We start from the raw sequence: 20,193 nt of genomic DNA on the forward strand, positions 1-20,193 counted from the left end.
AATGATAGAGCACAATAACTTTGCTTGATCCATTTAATCGATCATACTTAATGAGATAAAGCTTATTGATGTTGTAATATTTAGGCTGGGTATGCTTCGCCTAAATTACTACCTCTAATGTTGCTACCCCCATGTGATGTCAACTATTGTACAAATTAAAATTCACATTAAGAGAGTTGCTCACATTTAATACCTTGAATAGAATTGCCTTTAATAAAAAAATATCTATGAATGAATTATAAGAAAAAAAGAAAACACTGTGCAAGTTCAAATAAACCGAAACATCAAAAAGGTCAAGGCCAGAAAGAAACATTGTGTCATTTTAGGCAACATTTTCTCTTCCAGTTTTTCAGTGAAAAGACAGTCATAATTATAAACCAACCCCCCCTTTTTGGAATGGTGAAAACTGCAACTAAAACAAATCAGATCACGTAGCGTTCCTATGCAAGTAAACTATGGTTTCAGTGAAAAGACAGTCATAATTATAAACCAACTTCGGTTCTAAAAATATTATACATGTAACATGAATGCATGATCAATGAGACGACAAGCTATGCAATATTCAAAGAAACAAACAAGGCTCCACCAAGAAAAACTCAGAGTAGCACAAAGTAAGTCAATGTATGCATCCAGGGATCTTCCAACTCTTATTCAAGTGCATCACTCTGACTACACACATATGGCAATGATGCATCTAACTTTTTTCCAATTAAATGATGAAGAAGCACTCCTGCTGCAACACTAACATTTAAGCTTTCCACAGCTAAAAACGATTGGAACTCTTTACCAGAAATCTCACAATTCAAACCAGTAGCTTCACCATCTAATTCACTAGCAGCTAAGTCAACGGGAATATTCCCAGGAATCCTAACTAAATGAGTACATGATTTCTCAACCAAAGGTCTCAAACCGGTGCCCTCACTGCCCAAAACAAGAATAGTAGGTGGACCAGGACCAATCTCATCCAAGGAAACAGCTTTTGAGGACACAGAACCCCCAAGAACTCGCCAACCGTTTTCAGATGAAGACACTAGAAACTGCATCATATTCTTGCAATATCTGAGCTCCATTAATTCAAGAGAGCCTGCACTTGCTTTGCTTACAACACCGCTCAACGGGGCAGAGTTTTTTGCACATAACACTATCCCAGAAGCTCCAAAATAATAAGCAGACCTAATTATGGCCCCCAAATTTTGAGGATCAGTAACCTCGTCCAAGGCTACCCAAAGGCAACCTCGCCCTTCCTCAACAGAAATAGGATCCATTTCTTTTACTTTTACCATCTCCAATGGTGAAGCATCTAACACTAAACCCTGATGAGGGCGGTTATCAACCACCATATTAAGGTCATGCTTCGATGCTTCTTTAACACTTAAACCAATATTTTCAGCAATCTTCAGAACTCTCTCGAATCCTTTCTTGTCCTTCTTCTTCCTGTTGTTGCTACTCAACTCCAGTCCTTCTTGCACGTACAATGCATAGAATTCTCTTCTTCCAGCTGATAATGCAGCCAAAACTGGTCCAACTCCATAGACTCCCTCACCAACAATCTTAGGCACAGTTGATTGTGCGGCCTCTTTCCATGTCCTTCTACCCCAATTTTCCTGCTTATTCCATCTCCGAAGCTCAGGTCTATCCGGTCTAGCTCTTCCTTGCGCCATCCCTTGAATGTATTTTTTATGTTATCCCACCTTGGATCGTCAATGGCCTCCTCTAATTCATCATCACCTGCTTCATCATCATCATCAAACTTCCCATGCCTGCCACCATAATCACTTCTCCGTTCTCCCACCATCTAATTGACCCGTTCCTACTTCCTTTAATTGCTACAGCAGAAATATCACCTGTTTTAGAAAAGTTACCTGCTGCTGCCTGGTAAGAAGAATGTCCAGATTCTGCCATTGTCAAATTCTCTAACCTTGGAATTGATTCTTCCCAAGAGGATCTGTAATTTACCTTCCCTGACCTCTTCAGTGATTCCTCCACAGCAGAACTGTTACCAAATTCCTTTTCCTTCTTTGCTGATTCTTCTTGAATGGAGCCCCCAATATTTGTCATTTTTGTCTTCCCAGACTCTTTAGCTTCCTTAGCTTCATTTGAAACTAACCAAGGAAGTTGCTTTCCCGCTCTTCCCACATTAATCCCTTCGTTAACTTTTCCAGCGTAAGAAGTTGACCAACTTCTCGGCCACAATGAAAAGCAATAACATCCAGAAATTTTTAGCGGCAACCCATACGAGACTTGCCTGCAACTCACTAGTTTTCCCATTTCCAAGGTCCCATGCAGCAATTCGGTTGAATGCTTCACTGGGTTCATCAAACAGAAGCTTCCGATTTTATTACTGGCCTTATGTGAACAAAAATTGGGATTCTTTAACATATGACTCAGAGAGGGTGTCGGAGTTGAACAAAATGGTAAATATTGGGTCTTTAGCGCGTGGGACGATTGGAAGCATTTGAATCCCGAAGAAATCTTAGCAACCCGCGGGAAACCCTGCGCTCTGGTCAGGTTGGTATACATTTTATACAACAACAACAAAAAAGAAAGAAACTGTATCTCGGAGAGTAAAGCCCAGAGACGAGTCTCAGGGCCGATAAAAGATAGATATAAGGAGAATCAAAATACCTACGCCTACCTGATATAGGAGTTTCGTGGGTTTCAGAGCTAAAATGGAAATATCTTATCCACTTTCCATTGCTAAGTTGGACCCCCTTCCCGACGCCTGAGCCGAGCCCGGGAATATTTAGGGAATTAGGGCAGTCGATCCGGTACACAACGACGCTGCTTTCTGAGATTAAGATGGTAATGCTGGTACAAAACAAAACTCTTGAGTATAATCCAACGAATGGCAGAAAAATGTTAGCAGGATTTTTTTAATTGAGGGGAATTACACTAAATCAAAGCACCTCTCTCTGCGAGATTCATTGACAATATTTCATTAAAATTAAAGGGTAAAATAACTAATTGATTCCTGAATTATAGGTGAATATTCTCAACTCTCAAATCATTTTTGATATGACGTCACAATTTAACTTTTAAAAATATATTCCTTTCGTTTAAAAATATAAAATATTTTTTAAATAGTTAAATATTAAAAAATATAAAATATTTTTAACTTTTTAAAGTGTAATTATTACTTTTTTTAAAGTGTTCCTATTGAATAATAACGTTATATTTATTGTAGGATATTTAATAAAAATAAATTAAAAAAATAAAGTTAGTTGAAAAGTAGATAACTATTTTATTGAAAGTAAGATTTAATTAAAAATATTTTTTATTTTTAAATGAAGGGAGTAGCAATTTACTTATACCCTTAACAAAACTAAGTTTAATTCAAAAATTACATAAATACGATTAAAAAAGTTTTATTGCTCACTATTTTAAATCTTTGAATATTAATTGAAGAGAAATGTTATATCAAAAATAAATTTATAATCTCAAACACCCATTTATTCATAATCTATATATCAATTTACTCTTTTACGCAAAATTAAAATTAAAATGGATTCGTTGGTGATTTTTGGAAAGCATTATAAATTATCAAAAGCAGCATAATTTTTCAAATACTTACTTTTTCAAATACTTACTTTGACAATGCACGAGTTTTTGTGGAAAAAAATTGTAATATAAACATGTGATGCATAACAAAATATCATAAGATATAATACGAGTACCATTTTAGATTCAAAGGATTTTTTTTTTTTAAGTATCAATGCTTCATATCACTTGGGCAAATAAAATTATAAAATCATAATATTTTTTTTAAATTATAATTTTCCTATTCAAGATCTTCAAATACATATACCATTATAAATTAAAGTTCTCTGTTTTAATATGTTAAGATGAAACCATCTTGGCCTAATCGTATTCAACTAATAAATAATACACCAAAGGCCTAATACTTATCCAAACCACTTCAGCTTCTGTAGATATTTACTTATGCAAAATAATTGTAATTTATTCTTTCATCCTTATCTTGAGCTACACGTGGCTCCCATCTGTGTATTAGGGTTTTTACCCTTCCCCTTTATGTAGCAACCATATTCATTGAGCCTTGTGTGCCTTTTACACATTTCCATATTTGTGTTTTCCTTATCTTGCTATTAGAGCTGACACAGGCTAGCTGCCATGGCTAACGAGAGGTCCCCTAAATTCAAAAACACCTTCGCATTTACAAAGTTCTCTTGTCTCTGCATCCAATTTGCCAAAACTCTTGACAAGGTTGTTTAGTCCTTCTCAAGGATGCTTGGTTAAGCTTGACTGAACCAAATTTACACTTTGGTCTACTCATCTTCTTCCTATCATTAAAGGCCATAAACTCAAAAGCTTCATTGATGACACCAGTATCTGTCCGCCTCAATTTATTGTGAAGAATAATGTCTCTAAACTCAATCCTGATTTTGAGAATTGGGTTGCTATAGATCAGCTTTTATTTGATTGGCTCTCGAACACTATAATTATAAATGTTTCTTTTGAAATGTCTAACATTTTCACCTCAATTGGTTTGTGGCATGCTACTCATAAGATTATAGGCACTCAAAACAAAGCTAGAATTCTGATGCTTTATGTTGAGCTCCAATAAACCAGAAAGGGGTCCTTATCTATGTAGGAGTATCTCATAAAAATGAAGAAAAATCTCTGATGGTCTTTCTCTTGTTGGTAGTCCAATACCACATTTAGACCTCTTGCTTCAAATCATGGCTGGTTTAGATAGGGAGTGTAACCCCATTGTGGTTCAACTTGCCCAAAAAAGAGGATATCAGCTAGATTGAGTTTCATTCTTCCCTTTTAACCTTTGAATCCTGACTTGATCAGCTTATGCAGATCACTCAAAGTAATGTGTCCTTTCAATTTGCTAATTTAACCCTTGCTAACTCATCTCATGGTAGTTAGTGAGGAACTCATGGTGGATGTTTTGCTAAAGGTCATGGTAGGTGTAGTGGTCGTAGGGGTAGTGACAAAACTCCTTATGCACTATGTGATAAACCAAGCCACCATATGAAGAATTGTTTCAAACACTTTGATCATTCCTTTAAGCCACCTACCATCTCTAAGAGTCTATTTGATGATGCCAATACCAGTCAAAATAATGTGTTCCATGCTTCACCAGAGGTTATTAATGATGAATCTTGGTATCTAGATAGTAGGGCTACAATACATGTCACTAATGATGCTTCCAAACTTGAAATGTAATGAAAAATGATTATAAGACCAAGTTATTTGTTGCAAATGGTCATGATATAAGGGTTGAACAAATAGGCTCTTCTAAGATTCAAAATGTCCCTGATCAAAAAGTTGTTCTCAAACATATTTTATATGCTCCTTTTGCTAAGAAAAACTTACTTAGTATTCCTAAGTTATATGTTGATAATGATGTTTCAGCATTTTTTAACTCTCATGGTTCTATCATGAGGAAACAAGGAACTCAAGCAACTCTGCTTTAAAGGGTGAGAAGTAAAGGAGGACTTTACAAACTAGATGTAGTGCGGGTCATTCAAATTAAACAACAATTTGGGACTTCTAAAGAGCCTCTCTTGGTTATACAAGTTGGACACAACAAGAATAATACTATTGGCCATTCTAGTGGCACTAGTTCTAGTAATTCTATTAGGAGACTTTGGCATTGTAGACTTTTTCACCTTAATAACAAGATTTTGAAACAAATCATTGGTGATTATAATGTGAAAATCAATGAGAAAAGGTGAACCTTTGTTTTGTCAATCATAAAAATATGGCAAGTCCTATTGTCTTCCCTTCAAGGTTTCTATTTCTCATACTTCTCACCCTCTTGACCTCATCCACACAAATTTATAGGGACCTTCCCCTTTTCAATATTTGAATGGTTATAGAAATTATATTTTATTTTTTGAATGATTTCAGTCACTATTGTAGGATTTTCCTTTAAAAACTAAGGATGAAGCTTTACATATGTTTCTTAAATTTAAGCAATATGTTGAAACTCAGTTTAAGAAGAAGATTAAAGCTATCTAAAGTAACTAGAAGGAGAATGTAGAAGTTTCACTAAAATAGTATAGAACGCTAGAATTCACTTTTATCATTGTTGCCCACATACTTCTTCCTCAAAATGGGAGAGCTAAAAGAAAGCATAGACACATTGTGGAGGTTAGACTAGCTTTACTTGCTCAAGCTCACATGCCCTTGTTTTATTGGTGCAAAGCATTTCATACTACTACAGAATTGATTAATAAACTTCCTACTCTTGTTTTAAGAGGCATTTCTCCCTATCAAAGGCTCTTCGTTAAATATCCATAGTATGGCAATTTAAGGGTATTTGGTTCTGCATGCTATCCTTGCCCAAGAGCCTATAACAACTATAAGCTCCAATTTCAAACCATAAGGTGTGTATTTCTAGGGCATAGTAATCATTATAAGGGATTTCATTGTCTCAGCCTTACAGGAAAAGTGTACTTGTCTTGAAATGTTGAGTCTAACAAGCTATCACTTCCTTTTACAAATGGTGGTTTTCTTAATAAAAGGAAGGCACCTGATGTGAAAATTCATCCACAGTAATTTTTTAAGGTTTCATTAGCAAATGTACCTTCTATTTATTCAACTGTCAATCAAAGCATAGATTCAAACTCTTTGAATTCTCAAAATTAACTTGTACCAATATCTCTTTAATCAATAATCAAGAACTTGGTTCTCCCCAGTCTAGTTCATGAGTTTGAATTGAAGAAATAAAGGAAGACAACACAAGTTTTGACCCTACATAGATTCAGTCTTCATGTACTAAGGTTTAAGTAAGACATCAGACCATATCTAATTTTTCAGCAGCACCTGATTCCACATAGAGCATGTTATAGCAGATGAAACTAGAAGAGACAAAATGATGTACATAACAAATATCATATTGTCACTAGGAGCAAATTAGGTATTCTCAAATAAAAAACTCCTTATGTTAGATTGATAACTGATTCTGAAAATAAGCTTGTTCTTGAACTATTACAATTCAACAATATTTGGAGAAAAGCCATGATTAATGAGTTTGATGCTCTTGTAAAAATAAAACTTAGACCTTGGTACCTTATATAAGAAAAGGAAGACCTATAGACTATAAATGGGTATCTAAAAGTAAGTATAGCCCTAATGGTAACTTCCTAAAGGCTAAAGCACACTTAGTTGCCAAGGGCTTTTAACAGCATCTAGGGATAGCTTATGATGAAATCTTTAGCCTTGTTTTACCCTTGTTTTAAAGCCTTCTACTTTAGGATTCATTCTTATTATGGCTATGAGTTGTAAATGGCAACTTAGACAAATTGGTATTAACAATGCCTTCTTAAATGGTTTTCTTCATGAAAAAGTTTTAACGAAGTAACTTGAAGGTTTTACTGATAAAAGATTTCATAATCATATTTGCTTACTCAATAGAGCAATTTATGCTTGAAACAAGCTTCGCGAGCATGGTTTAAAAGGCTAAAAAATACTCTACTTGGTTGGAATTTCATTCATTTTAAATGAGATAGTTCTTTGTTCTTTCTCAAGGTGAAAAATAGTATTCTATTTTGCTTGGTGTATGTAGATGATAGAATCATCACAAGCAATAATTCTTACACGCTTATAATGCTTGTTAAGGATCTAAATGCCTATTTCCATTTAAAAATCTAGGAAATCGTCATCATTTTCTTAAAGTAGAAGCCTATAGGGATTCTATTAGACTGTATCTCAGGCTAGATAAGTACATACTCAAAATATTAAAGAAATGTAGGATGGAAAAGTGTGTGCTAGTGCCCACACCAATCTACCTATCTACTTATGACAGTGTTCCACTTTCGAATCCTACTCTATATAGATAAATTGTTAGTGCTCTATAGCATTTGGTTAATACTCAACCAGATATTATGTATGCAGTCAATAAACTCAGCAAATTTCTTCAATCACATATTGATAAGCATTTGCAAGCAAGCTATGAAGAAATTGTTACGATACCTAAAAGGTTCTTCTTATTTAACCATGCACATTAGATTGAGCTCCAACTCAATCTTTAAGGCTTTTCCAATGCTGACTGGGCTATGCGTGTGGATGATAGAAAATCATTTTGGAGGGCATTGCATTTTTTTAGGTAATTCTTTGATTGCATGGTTTGGTAAAGAGCAATGGACAGTAGCTAGGTTAAGCACAAAATTAGAATATCGATCTTTAGTTGATCTTGCGACTACTTACTTGATTGCAATCATTGATTTTTGAAATTATATTGAAACTTGATCACACACCTGTAGCTTGGTGCGACAATTTGGGTGCTTCTACTCTTGCCTCAAATCCCGTGTATCATGCAAGGACCAAGCACATCAAGCTTGATGTACACTTCATCAGTGACAAAGTAATGAACAAGCAGCTGGTTGTTCAATATGTCCCTTCAATTGAAAACACGCCTATTATTTTCACTAAGGCAATGAATCACTCACAATTTCTTACTCTTAGGAACAAACTTAGGCTTCGAAAGTCTCCAGCCTCTCATTTGAGGGGGCATGTTAAGATGAGACTAGATGAAACTATCTTGGCCTAATCATATTCAACTAATAAATAATACAAAGGCTTAATACTTACCCAGCCCACTTTAGCTTTTGTAGATATTTATTTGTATAGAATTGTAATTTATTCTTTTATTCTTATCCTAAGCCACACGTGGCTCCCCTTTGTCTATTAGGGTTTTCACCCTTTCTCTTTATATAGTAACAACATTCATTAGGCCTTGTGTGCTTTTTACACATTTCTGTATCTGTGTTTTCTTCATCTTAATTTAACTAAACTCATCCAACAGCTCTATATGTAACTCCGTTAATATAATTATTTTTCACATAGAGAAGTTGAATAAGATATTACAGTCATTTAGACTTGATCGAAGATAATCAAATTATTGAGCATCGTTCCTTAAAAAAAAAAAAAATTCAACTCATTGAGCTTTGCCCACAAAACACAACTCTCCCCCGATAACTTATGCCCGGAAATAAAACCATTCATCGTGTCCCGATTTATTCTCGAGCGAAAACAGATTACACTAACACTCCGGATAATGTGACTCCTCAAGTATAGTTTACATTTCCCACTTTTATTCCTGCAACCAAAAATATAGCAGCCACTACAAGTTGCAGTAAAAATAAACAGAGTCCTTGATTAAACTTTCCAAGAGGACTCCAGCACAGTCCCGTGGTTAAAAGCTCCGTCGAAACTAATGATTTATGCTAGAAAAAAATGAACATATTACACATCTTGACGTCGGCTTTAATCAAATTTTCAGGACTCTTCAAATCCCAAATACTGGGAATGAGAAGCCGCGAGCAGCGCTGCTCCAATGCCAGAGCCATCGTTAGATTGCTCAATGGCGATGGTCTCAGCCACCTCATCTCCCAACAACTCCTTCATGGTACTCTCCAAGCAACTTCTGAATTTAGCGTAGTGTTCGAACAATCCTCCATCCAATGCTATCACTGTCCTCTGCTTCTCCCCAGCCTTTACCGTGTCCCTTCCCATTTTCTTGAGGATGCCTAGAATGCCAGCAGCAGAAAGGCGGCCCCACGAGTAGCAACAATGTCACAGACTTCAAGAACAATCTTCCTTGTCTTAAGGGATACATTAGGAACCTGACCAAAAGGGGGAAAACCACTGAACTTTCTCCACTTATCATTAATGTGTGTGTGTGCTGCTTCTAGAAAATGAATTGGATGACATGCAATAAGTGAGGATGACATGTGCTAAGTACGACCAGAAAACCTGCACATCAAGTATGAAACAGAAACTAAAGCGTACGTACCTCTAGTATATCCCTCAATTTGTCTCCAACCACTTTCAGATCTGGAGAGGTATCATCATGCATAGCAGACATGTCAGGTGTCCTATACATCCCAAAACAGATTAGTGAAAAAGCTCAAAAGCTTAAACACGCCATTAAAAAGCGATGTGCTCCACTGCATAGTTATACAATTCAAAAATGGATGATTAAAAAATGAAAATATGATCAGCCACAAGTTTAAAGAAACATGCAAAAGCAAGTTTCCACCAGTACTTTTACATTTTGTACAACTGTCCTGTAACCCCCCCCCCTTTTTTCTTTTCTTTCTCAGAATAAATTTAGAACATGGGTACACACTTGAGTTTCCAAAAAATGGCAGGAATCAGAATTGGAATAACTGAAATGAGAAGTAAAGGAAAAAAAAAAATTGTATGCTCACTTTGCTAGAAGTATCAAGGAAGAAATGAAAAAGGAGTTGCCATCACTATTTTTTTTAATCAATACGGGAAGCCATAATCAATTCAATCAGAATAATGTCTTGCAATTCCTTTCCTATCAATATCAACCAACTTAAAGACACAAGGGGGCGCACGATCATAGGTACAAAAATTAACACAACTACCATGGCCCAACTTAGCTAGCCTATGAGCACATTCAATTACCTCTCCATAATCAAAGTTAACAGAACAGGCGGAGATATCAAAATTCAAAAAGAAACATTTTGGCTTCCTCAATGATGAGCTGCCGTCACTAGGACTTTTACAATTTCTTATATCTCAAATTAGGAAGCAGAATGAGATAAAATTAGTGATGTCAACAATGCAAACAAAAATGAAAGATGTAATGATCCTCTGCTCTCATGGTAAACATAAAAAAACTCAATACCACATACCCCAAATGTGAGAATCACTACATCCACCACAAATTTCAGAAGTCATAACTCTTAACCTCATGATTTAAATTACCCACCCCCCTCATAAACATGATTGATTTATCTCTTATCCACATCTTGATCATCGTATTTTTATCTTTATTTTTTTTTAATCCATTCTTTTCCAGCAAGCAAACAGGACCTAAGTGTAAACAGGGATGGTGCATTTTCAACACTGAAACTACAGCAACTAATAAGCAGGATAAAGCATCAAACAAAACCATTGCTGACCAGGTAGATGCCCAAGCAAACACCTCTCCAGCAACAAAGAAGGCAGATACCAATATAAACAATCGTCAACCTAGGCTTGTAGATGTTGAGGTTTAATTGTATGAATTATCACACCTAAGTATGAACGGTTGTTCTAACTTTGGAGGGACAGTATCTCCAAAGAAGTCAGCTTCTTCAGCCATCTTCAATAAAACTCTCCGTACAATCTCCCCCAAGTACATGCCAGAAATTATCTTTTCAAATATCTGCAAATAATAGTGGCAAAGTGTTACATAGATGGCACATTTGTCATTTAAATTCATGGTGGATGATCAGTACCTGCTCTCCAGGGTTTAAGCTCTCTTCATCTAACAAGTGATCGTATTCTGTCAGAGGAAGATGTGAGGACCGGAAATTACCCCACTCCATGTTTATAACCTATGTAATTAAAAAGTAATGTGTTTGACTCAACACCAACTTATCACCAGCTGTCTCTTAGTCTTGTCATAAAGACAGGTCTATCACACAGGAAATTAGACTTACAACATCCTTACCATCTCCCCTGATTTTGGCAGAGGACCATGCCACTTTGGAATAGCTTGTGCACGCTCTACATATGCAGCATTTGTTCCAGTACCAAGAATCACAGCAGCAACGACATCCGGATTGTGGAATCTGCCTCCAGCTAAAGTTCCGATGGTATCATTAACCTGTATCAAATCACTATTATGTATTGTTTTCTACCTGAGACATCAAATTACCAATAAAAATGATAGTAAATACAAAAACCTCATAACTCCAAATTTTTCCTCAGACATAGAATGAGAATCATCATCCTCATAGCCAGACTTGGAGGGGGGAAAAAAGAAAAGAAACTAAAGGGATGGAAGTGGAACTGACTAGAGCTGAGACCCGCATGTCAATGCCAATTTTTCCCATAGACTTGGTTAGTTCTCTCACCACATCTTCCCCGATCTACAAACAAGCCAAACAAAGTCCATTAAGGAATAACAATCAGATTATTATACCTGAAGAGTCGATGCTGAGAACTGAAGAGAAGATTACTAAAAGATAACTCTTTCTGTGAAAAGATGTAAATATGATATGCATGTTTACCATAACTTAGTTAGCATAGGAGTATCTAAACTACAGAAATTCAGTACAACAAAAGATAGGGGGTTGTTAGTGTCTCTAACAGATAGAGAATACTTATGCATGTATTGAAGTCTTCACAACAAAACAAGAATGGTAATACAACGAAAGTTGAACACAAACGAATCAAAGTAAAAAGATTCACCGCATCTTCAATATTGAATCCCTTGGTCCATTTAATTAGTGTCCCAGAAGCAATTGATGTCTGCCTCACTGGGAATGAGAATGTAAAACCCAGTTCTCTTTGTCTGCCTGGGGGCGGATGAAAAGCTTCAGGTTCTGAATCAATGAATCTTGCAAGAGCTCGTGCTATAAAATCAAACAATGCCTGAAATCACTTGAATTAATGCATCTCAGTGGCACATTATTGTATGCAAATTAATTGGATACAGTTTCTCATCAGAGGCTTACCTCTGAAGAGCCAGTCATCAAATGAGGAGGAATTGAAACTTCTTTAGACTCTGCGTGGACAACTCCCTTTTCTTTTCCTCCCAGCTGTACACGAAGCACACGAAAATTTGTCCCACCAAGATCCAAAGCATAGAAGATTCCTTTCTCATCCCTAGAAACAATGGATAAAATATGGGATTTGCACAACAAGGAACAATGCTTAAAAAATTTCAAACTCACATGGCTGAAATTTATATTTCTCCCATCAAATAAAATGTGATACAATATCGTATCATTCAAGTAGTATATTTCTACATTCTGGCTGTAATTTTTTCACGACACAGAGAAAAGTATGCAATGATTGGTGATACATTGTCTAATACACATCTAGTCAGTGACTATCACCATAATCATGATTGATTGAAAGATAATTACTGGATAACTAACAAAAATAAAAAAAATGGTTACACATGGCTACTCGGTGAAGACTCAAGAATTCAGTCAGCCAAAATCAGCGAGCTCAGAACCTTCAGAAGTTTAATCAAAATGGTCGAGATAATTAATTAAATGAATAATAACCAAGAAATGCGAAGAAAGCAAAAAAGGTGAAAGTCTCCATTTTCTAAAAGAACAGGCCTAGTTATATGAGAGTGGATCGATCTAGATAAAAACTGCTCAAAAGGATGCCCAAAAATATATCTACATAACCGGAGGGAACAGAAGCGCCAGCAAGCAAAAGAGTTATCAACCCTAGATAGATAGCTCTTGAATCCGAAAGGAAACTTGATCCTTGCATATCTCAATCAATTAGCCCTCTCTATTCAGTAGACTTGCATAAATTATCTTCTGAGTTTAGGAAAGGACACTTGAGTTGAACAGGAAGAGAGGAAAAACGCGATCCTTTTTTTGCATAAATTACTTAGACATAGTAATCGTTCCAATCAAAAACGCGTTTCCGTTTTTTGAGAATTGAACAGGAAGAAAATAAATTTACGAACCCAGACGGGAGATTATCAACATAGCTGATCAACATCTTGAGCTTGCTCCCACCTTCAGATGCGAGACCAGCGTGCATCTCAACGTCCATGGCGTCAGCAACCTGCTTAAGCTTGCCAATTGGGGTCCCACACTTCTCCTCTAACTCTTTCAGTATAGCTATGGCACGAGACAACTTCCCCGAGCTCCTCATGCGGTGGCGCACCAGAAGCGCCGCCGCCGCACAAACCGCTGCCGCACAAGCCGCCGCAGCACAAGCGATTGTTGCTCCCACTGCCACCTTACCCATCATCAGCTTCACCCCCAATCACGCTCCTTAACCACGTTAACAAAGACCCACGCGCTTACTCAATGAACCGAATACCGTCAAAGCAGCAAACTTTTTCTTCGGAGAAGGAAATCCCGATGAGCTCAGGTCGAACTTCGGGGAACTCTTGGTGGCTCAAAAATTCTTATTAATGCTCACGGTCTTGACGAGGGTCAGAAAATGACAGCACCACAGAGAAGGGGACGAAGGTAAAAACTAAAAAGAGGAGGAAACAGAAAATTGGAAAATAATTAAATTAAATTAAAGTCAAATAAAAAAGTAAAAAACCCTAGATCAGAGTGGTTGAGGTAGAATCCTTTCGGAAAACTATCACGTTCTATTGCAGGATATGAGGTAACAAACAGAGATAGTCAAATAACAATAGTAATAATTAATAAATATAAAAATTTGTAACACGACCAGGAACCTTTAAATGGTTCTCAAATTTTCATTTTCACGCGGCTTTTAAAAACACGACAGCTTTAATGGCATCTGGGCAAGTGAAGGTCGCCGGCGCGTGATCAATGAAATATTTATGGAGTCAACGAACAAAATTCTAATTACGATAACACCCTCTTTGAGATGCCATTTGTCAAGCAGGTGTTTTTTTTTTTGAACAGTATTTTTTTTTTTTACGATATCTATTTTATTTAACTATGCTTATTTTTTGGTAAAATGAAGTATATCTCCTTTGGTAGCCCACTTGCCAGGAAAGAAGATAATATGAGAATATAACTTGCACCGATTGGTCATTTTTATTTTCATTTTTTATTTGATTTACTAGATAATGGATTTAAATCTTACTATTTCTCACATTCATTAATACTTTCTCTGATCTTATTTATAAGATAAAAATAAAAAAAATAAAATTTTTATCAAAAATTTTTTATTAAACAAAATTTTTAAATTTGTTTTTTACCTAAATAATTATTTTTATTTTTATTAATCTAATCAATATTCTATCATTTATGTTAGCAAACTTGGAAAACTAAATTCTTATTTGTTCGTAGTTTTGAACGGTTACTAAACATGTTAAAGATATAGAATCTTAAATGTGCATAAAAGGTCCAAGAGTTCCTTCACCTTAATTTACTAATATGTGAAGGTGCAAGGATAATTGAAAAGGTGTAGTTTGATTATTGAAACTAAGTTATAGTATTACAAGGAATTGAAATAATAACTAAATTCTAAGTATAAAATACAAAATAATTTAAGTAATAAAATGTTTGAATGAGTTATTAATTGTTCATTATTGTTTTCTTTCCTCTTTCAAGTGCTCTATGTATAGTGTCGGTCTGAAGCTACTATGTCCACAAAACAAGGATCTTAGCTGTATTGTGTCAAAATACTAGTTCTCACTAATCATGGTCTTGCGAGATTTACGGCACGTTCAAATAATAGTTTTTCTAACTTAATTATTATGAGTCTTAAGAGTCATGTTTCCTCTACAATTTAGTACTTACTTAGTTTAAAAAGTCTCTTTTTAAATGAATTAAGCATTGTCTTGGTAGATGATTTATTAGGCTTGACGCTTCACTTTTTGTATTTTTGGAATTTTGTCAATCAATGCTTTGTTTACGCTCAAACATTATTTGTATTTTTATTTACTAAATAAAGGATTTAAATCTTACTATTTGTTACATGCATTCACCAATAAGTTATCTTAGTGTACCCGCGTTCTGAAATTGTTTACACTGATTTCATTCTTAAAATGCTAAGCCCATGTTTAACACACATCTACTCAAAAAAAACTTCTAAAATACCTTCTATAAAAGTATTTTTTAAAGGATTGGATGTTAAAAATTATAGAGCATTTTTAATATTTTAGATGTAATTATTACATTTTTTTTAAAAATACTCATAATAAATAAATTATTTTTTATTTATTTTAGAATAAAACACCTATTAATAAAAATAAATATAAAAAGATAATATTAATTTAAAGTTAAATGACTACTTTATTAAAAGGTAAAATTTTATTAAAATATTTTATATTTTTTAATAGGATGAGTGTTTGCTATGATGTAAAGGTATGATTTTATTGGGGGGGGGGGGTCAAATTGTATTATCAAGATTTAATAAAGACTCTTGAAAAAATGTTTGTTTCCTTCCTGCGACGTACAATGCTTTGTTTCTTTATAGTGAAACTTGTGATATATAATCTTCATTTAGATTAATTGTTTGCGTACAGTTCTAATTTTTGATGACAAAATCATAACCATGAGTCAATCTATCTTGAACATACATGTTCTATTTCTTCATTAGTTAAGATAATATCAAATTTTACTATAATTTAAGTTATCTAATACACTAATTTTCTTAAACTAAGTACATGACTTTAACGGACAAACTCACCCATTTAAAAATATAAAATATTTTTTATGAACTGAGATGTTAAGAATATAAAATATTTTAAATTTTTTAATATATAATTAATGAAATTTTTTAATTAAGATATTCTAATAAATAAGGATAAATATAAAAAAAAATATGTAACTTTAAAGACAATCAACTAACTTATATAAAGATGTGATTCAATTAAAAATATTTTATAATATTGAATAGAGAGAATATATTTGTAAGTGATTGATGCCGGCAACCATGAGATGATTTTTTTTAAAAAAAAGTATTTTGATAAATACACTATAAAATATTAACAATTAAAGCCTATGACATTTCAAAGTTATATTTACATTTCATGAAACTTTTTGATAATTATAATTTTTGTAAGGGACCTTTGTACGTATGATTTTTTCCTATCTATTTTTAACCCAAAAAAAGGAAGCACGGTTAGTAAGATTGGCATTTTGGAGGGGCAAATAAAGTGTCTATTTAAATTTTAATTGAGTATAATAAATTATAAAAATGATTGATTAAATGATAAATTTTAATCATAATTAATTATATTATAATACAATTTGTTAGGATACAGTTTTTTTAAAATTAATTTTAACAGAGTTAAAAATATTTAAATAATTTATTCAGAATTAATTTTAACTATATAAATTACCATAAAATACATTACCTTTTAAAATTAAATTACTGATAAATTTGTATCTAATATTATTATAGTTGTTACATTTTATTTAAGAAGTAAAATATATTATTTAAATTATATATTGATTTAATTAAAAATTTAAATTATATTAATATTAACCTTTAAATTTATGTAAATAAATAACTCAGTATATGTTAGTTAAAATAAATTTAATAAAGTGAAAAGATTTAATTTTTAAATATTAAATATCAATTTTATAATAATCAATGAAGACAATAATATACATATTGATTTCTAATGATATCATGGACATGAGTTATATTTAATGAAGATATTAGCAACATAAAAACTATAACAATGTAACGAATGACGCAAAATCTCTCTCTCTATAGATCTTTGCAACAATCTTTATAATAATCCTAAATTTTAAATTAAATGAAATTAATTTTTCTTTATCAATTAATATTTTATTTAAATTAGTTTTATAGCAAGTATTAAGTGGAGGATGTTGATTGACAGGAATTTATACTAATAACTTTTTAAAGATCTAAAATTAAAATTTTATTAAGAAAAAAAAAGAGAAGAGAAGAGAGTTTGATTTTATTTTTATTAAATTTTGAGTATTTTTTATAGTTTTTTTCTGGATTTTTTTTATAATTTTTTCCAATACTTTTTGATAAAGCTCAAATCTCTAGCTTTCCAAAGTAATCGTTTTTAACCAAAAAAATCAATTATGGGCTGTTTCAAGTGTTTGGATAATAGCTCAAAAAAATCAATTTTTTTAGTCAAAAAATCGATTATATACGTATCCAAACACGCAGAAAAGCGTGGGGATAGAGGCTTGAATGCTGGCAATCAGGCCATATGCAGATCTGGCAAAAAGATTTTCAAGAATCGTGGATTGGAGGGAGGCACTCTTTTTGTTGGAATACAATTTTGCATCTCTGTTATACCAAACCTTATTGTTCACAAAACCCATTAATGTGCTTGGCGTCCTATACCAACTTTTTGGTTAATAATAATATATGTATATATATGTTCAAATATTGTTGTTACCACTGTGTAGGTGGTTCAAGCCTCACAACTATTTAATAGAAAAGATGACAGGTTTTTAATAAAAAATAATTTTAAAAAATTATTTAAATAAATATTACCTCATTTTTTAATATAAGATGTCCAGTGTTAAAGGAGTAAAAAAAAAACCTGGGAGGAAAAATAATCTTTTGTTGTCAAATACGAGGAATTTGTCGCGGTGTCATTAGTGTTCCGTGAGCGGTCTTTGAGCATTGAGTTTTGGCCATGATTGATGTGATGGGCTTCCGAGATCCAGCTTTCACGGTCCAGGGGGAATCAACGATGATAATAATTGAACGTTTATGATATTGTTATACATAGCAATAGCAATTTAGGCATTTGGACAAGGATATGAACGCGTTGATTCCAGTCACGTTACCATTCTAACTATTTTAATATATTCATGTGACTCACTGAGTAAATAATATGGCGACAGATATTTTGATTGGACCGTAATTAGACGTGAAATTCAAAAATAAAGTTGAAATGGTACAGGATTAATGAGTAAGGGATAGGATAAAATAATAATGATTCAATGAACAGAATAAAGCCACAGTCCAGTTAACAAAAGTTTGTTCGGTTAATAAAGATTTAAATTATAACTCATAAAATATATTGTAAATTAAAATTTTTGATGTGAGAAATTTATTAATAAATAATTTTATAAATATTTTTGTAAATATCTTTTGACTCTAAAGACATTGTTTGACTCTCACGAGCTCTCAGAATTCAATTTATTTAAAAAAAAATTATCAATGAAAGAAAGAAGAAGTTAGATTTATTTGATTTATGAATGATAAATAATAAATAACAAAGTAGAAGTATGGTTAAAAATATTTATAAAAATTAGCAAATGTCCTTATATTTTAAACTACACAAGATTTTTTGGAAATGCTCTATACTGTAGTTAGAATTGAGAATTGTACAACAAATACAAGCATTGAAACATTGCAAAGTATTCTCCGTTCAAAAATATTAAATATTTTTAATTGAATCTCACCCTCAATAAAGTAGTTAGTTACTTTCAAATTAACTATATCTTTTTATATTTACTCATATTAAACACCCTATAATAAAAATAAAGTCATTAATAATAGAGATATTTTTGAAAAAAAAAGATAATGATTACATCTTGAAAGACTAAAAATACTTTATAATTTTTTAATATTCAATTTTTAAAAAATAACTTATATTTTTAAATAGTAGAAGTAATTAATATGCATATAATACCATATATTGACAAAAGCAACGTTCATAAGTAAGATGCAAAAGATATGAGTTAGGGCTAAGTAATACTCCGTCTCGCATTGCAGTGATAGAAAAAGACTTTTAATTTTTTTTAACAATTATAAGAGACGTTGTTGACTTTTTATTATATTTTTTTATTGTCATTAAATACTAGCAAGAGAAAATACAGGATTAATATATATATTTATTTTGACAGCAACAAGGTTTAAAAATTTAAACAAGTTTAAATTTTTTTATTTCAATAAAATATATTTGAATAATAATAATAATAATAATAATAATAATAATAATAATAATAATAATAAATTGATGCACACAACATTTTAAAATACATTACAAGTGTACAGGTCTAACATAGTATATATAGCAAATTAATATCATTTCACAAGGAACTAATTTAAACAACTTGGCACAAGCAAGATTTATTTTCGTTTCAATTAAGTTATCCAATTAGAATGGTGAAATCCTTATTAAATTAAAAATATTAATAGAATAAAATAAAGTTAAAGAATAAATCTGAGATAAGATTAATAATTAAATAACATCCTAAGAATTTTAATCTCCTTTTATAATTTAAAATTCAATTCATTTTTATTACCACATTTTAATTTAATTTTAAAGTCAAAACTCTAAATTAGATTATGTATTCATCAATTATAAAATCCATGACCTTATTATATTATGATGTATCAAGTAAGTCCTAATCTAATTATGCATGAGCCTTAAAAAATTACCTAAGGCTCTTGAGTATATTTTTATCTTAAGTGCAAATTGAATTAAATCTAACCTTAAATTACTTAGTACATTATCTATTTGAGTTTCCCTCATATAGAAGGCGAAAACCAATATCCAAATACATACTAAAATATATCTCAAGTAGCACGAGAATAAAACCAAATCTTATTAATGTTGAATTTGAATATCTCAATTTATATGTATAATAAAATATGATAGAATAAAGTAATTCATGCATACTTGAAGAATTCATGAGTGTTAGAGAAATCTCGAATACCTCAAGTGTAGACAGGTGTACAACCTACAGGTCTCCAGAGCCTTTAGAGAGTTCAGAGATAATAGAAGAAATTGAGTCGTATGTCTTTGCGGTTATCGACTAATTGTCTTATATAGATCAGATCGGT

The 20,193-nt window shown here is 32.6% G+C and overlaps 3 protein-coding genes across 3 annotated transcripts; all 3 read right to left on the minus strand.

Moving 5' to 3' along the window:
• Positions 1-459: 459 nt before the first annotated feature.
• On the minus strand, positions 460-1,803 carry LOC129309759 (rRNA methyltransferase 1, mitochondrial). Its single transcript, XM_054951503.1, is given in 2 exon segments — positions 460-1,660; positions 1,663-1,803. Coding segments are annotated over 2 exon segments (1,146 nt in total). The 5' UTR covers positions 1,796-1,803; the 3' UTR covers positions 460-647.
• LOC129301689 (uncharacterized) lies at positions 1,801-2,637 on the minus strand (the record flags this gene model as incomplete). The annotated part of the gene is made up of 1 exon (XM_054940283.1): positions 1,801-2,637. A coding segment is annotated over exon 1 (720 nt), but the record flags the coding sequence as incomplete, so codon positions are not given.
• Positions 2,638-8,966: 6,329 nt separating this feature from the next.
• Positions 8,967-14,089, minus strand: LOC129321262 (hexokinase-1). The gene is given in 10 exon segments (XM_054966980.1): positions 8,967-9,533; positions 9,536-9,599; positions 9,770-9,851; positions 11,025-11,155; positions 11,229-11,327; positions 11,444-11,599; positions 11,790-11,864; positions 12,187-12,369; positions 12,453-12,603; positions 13,430-14,089. Coding segments are annotated over 10 exon segments (1,512 nt in total). The 5' UTR covers positions 13,720-14,089; the 3' UTR covers positions 8,967-9,252.
• Positions 14,090-20,193: the final 6,104 nt, after the last annotated feature.

Source organism: Prosopis cineraria, unplaced genomic scaffold (assembly GCF_029017545.1).
Source record: "Prosopis cineraria cultivar Desert tree isolate PC_DT_omini unplaced genomic scaffold, ASM2901754v1 PC1, whole genome shotgun sequence".
In the NCBI taxonomy this organism is placed as follows: Eukaryota; Viridiplantae; Streptophyta; class Magnoliopsida; order Fabales; family Fabaceae; genus Prosopis; species Prosopis cineraria.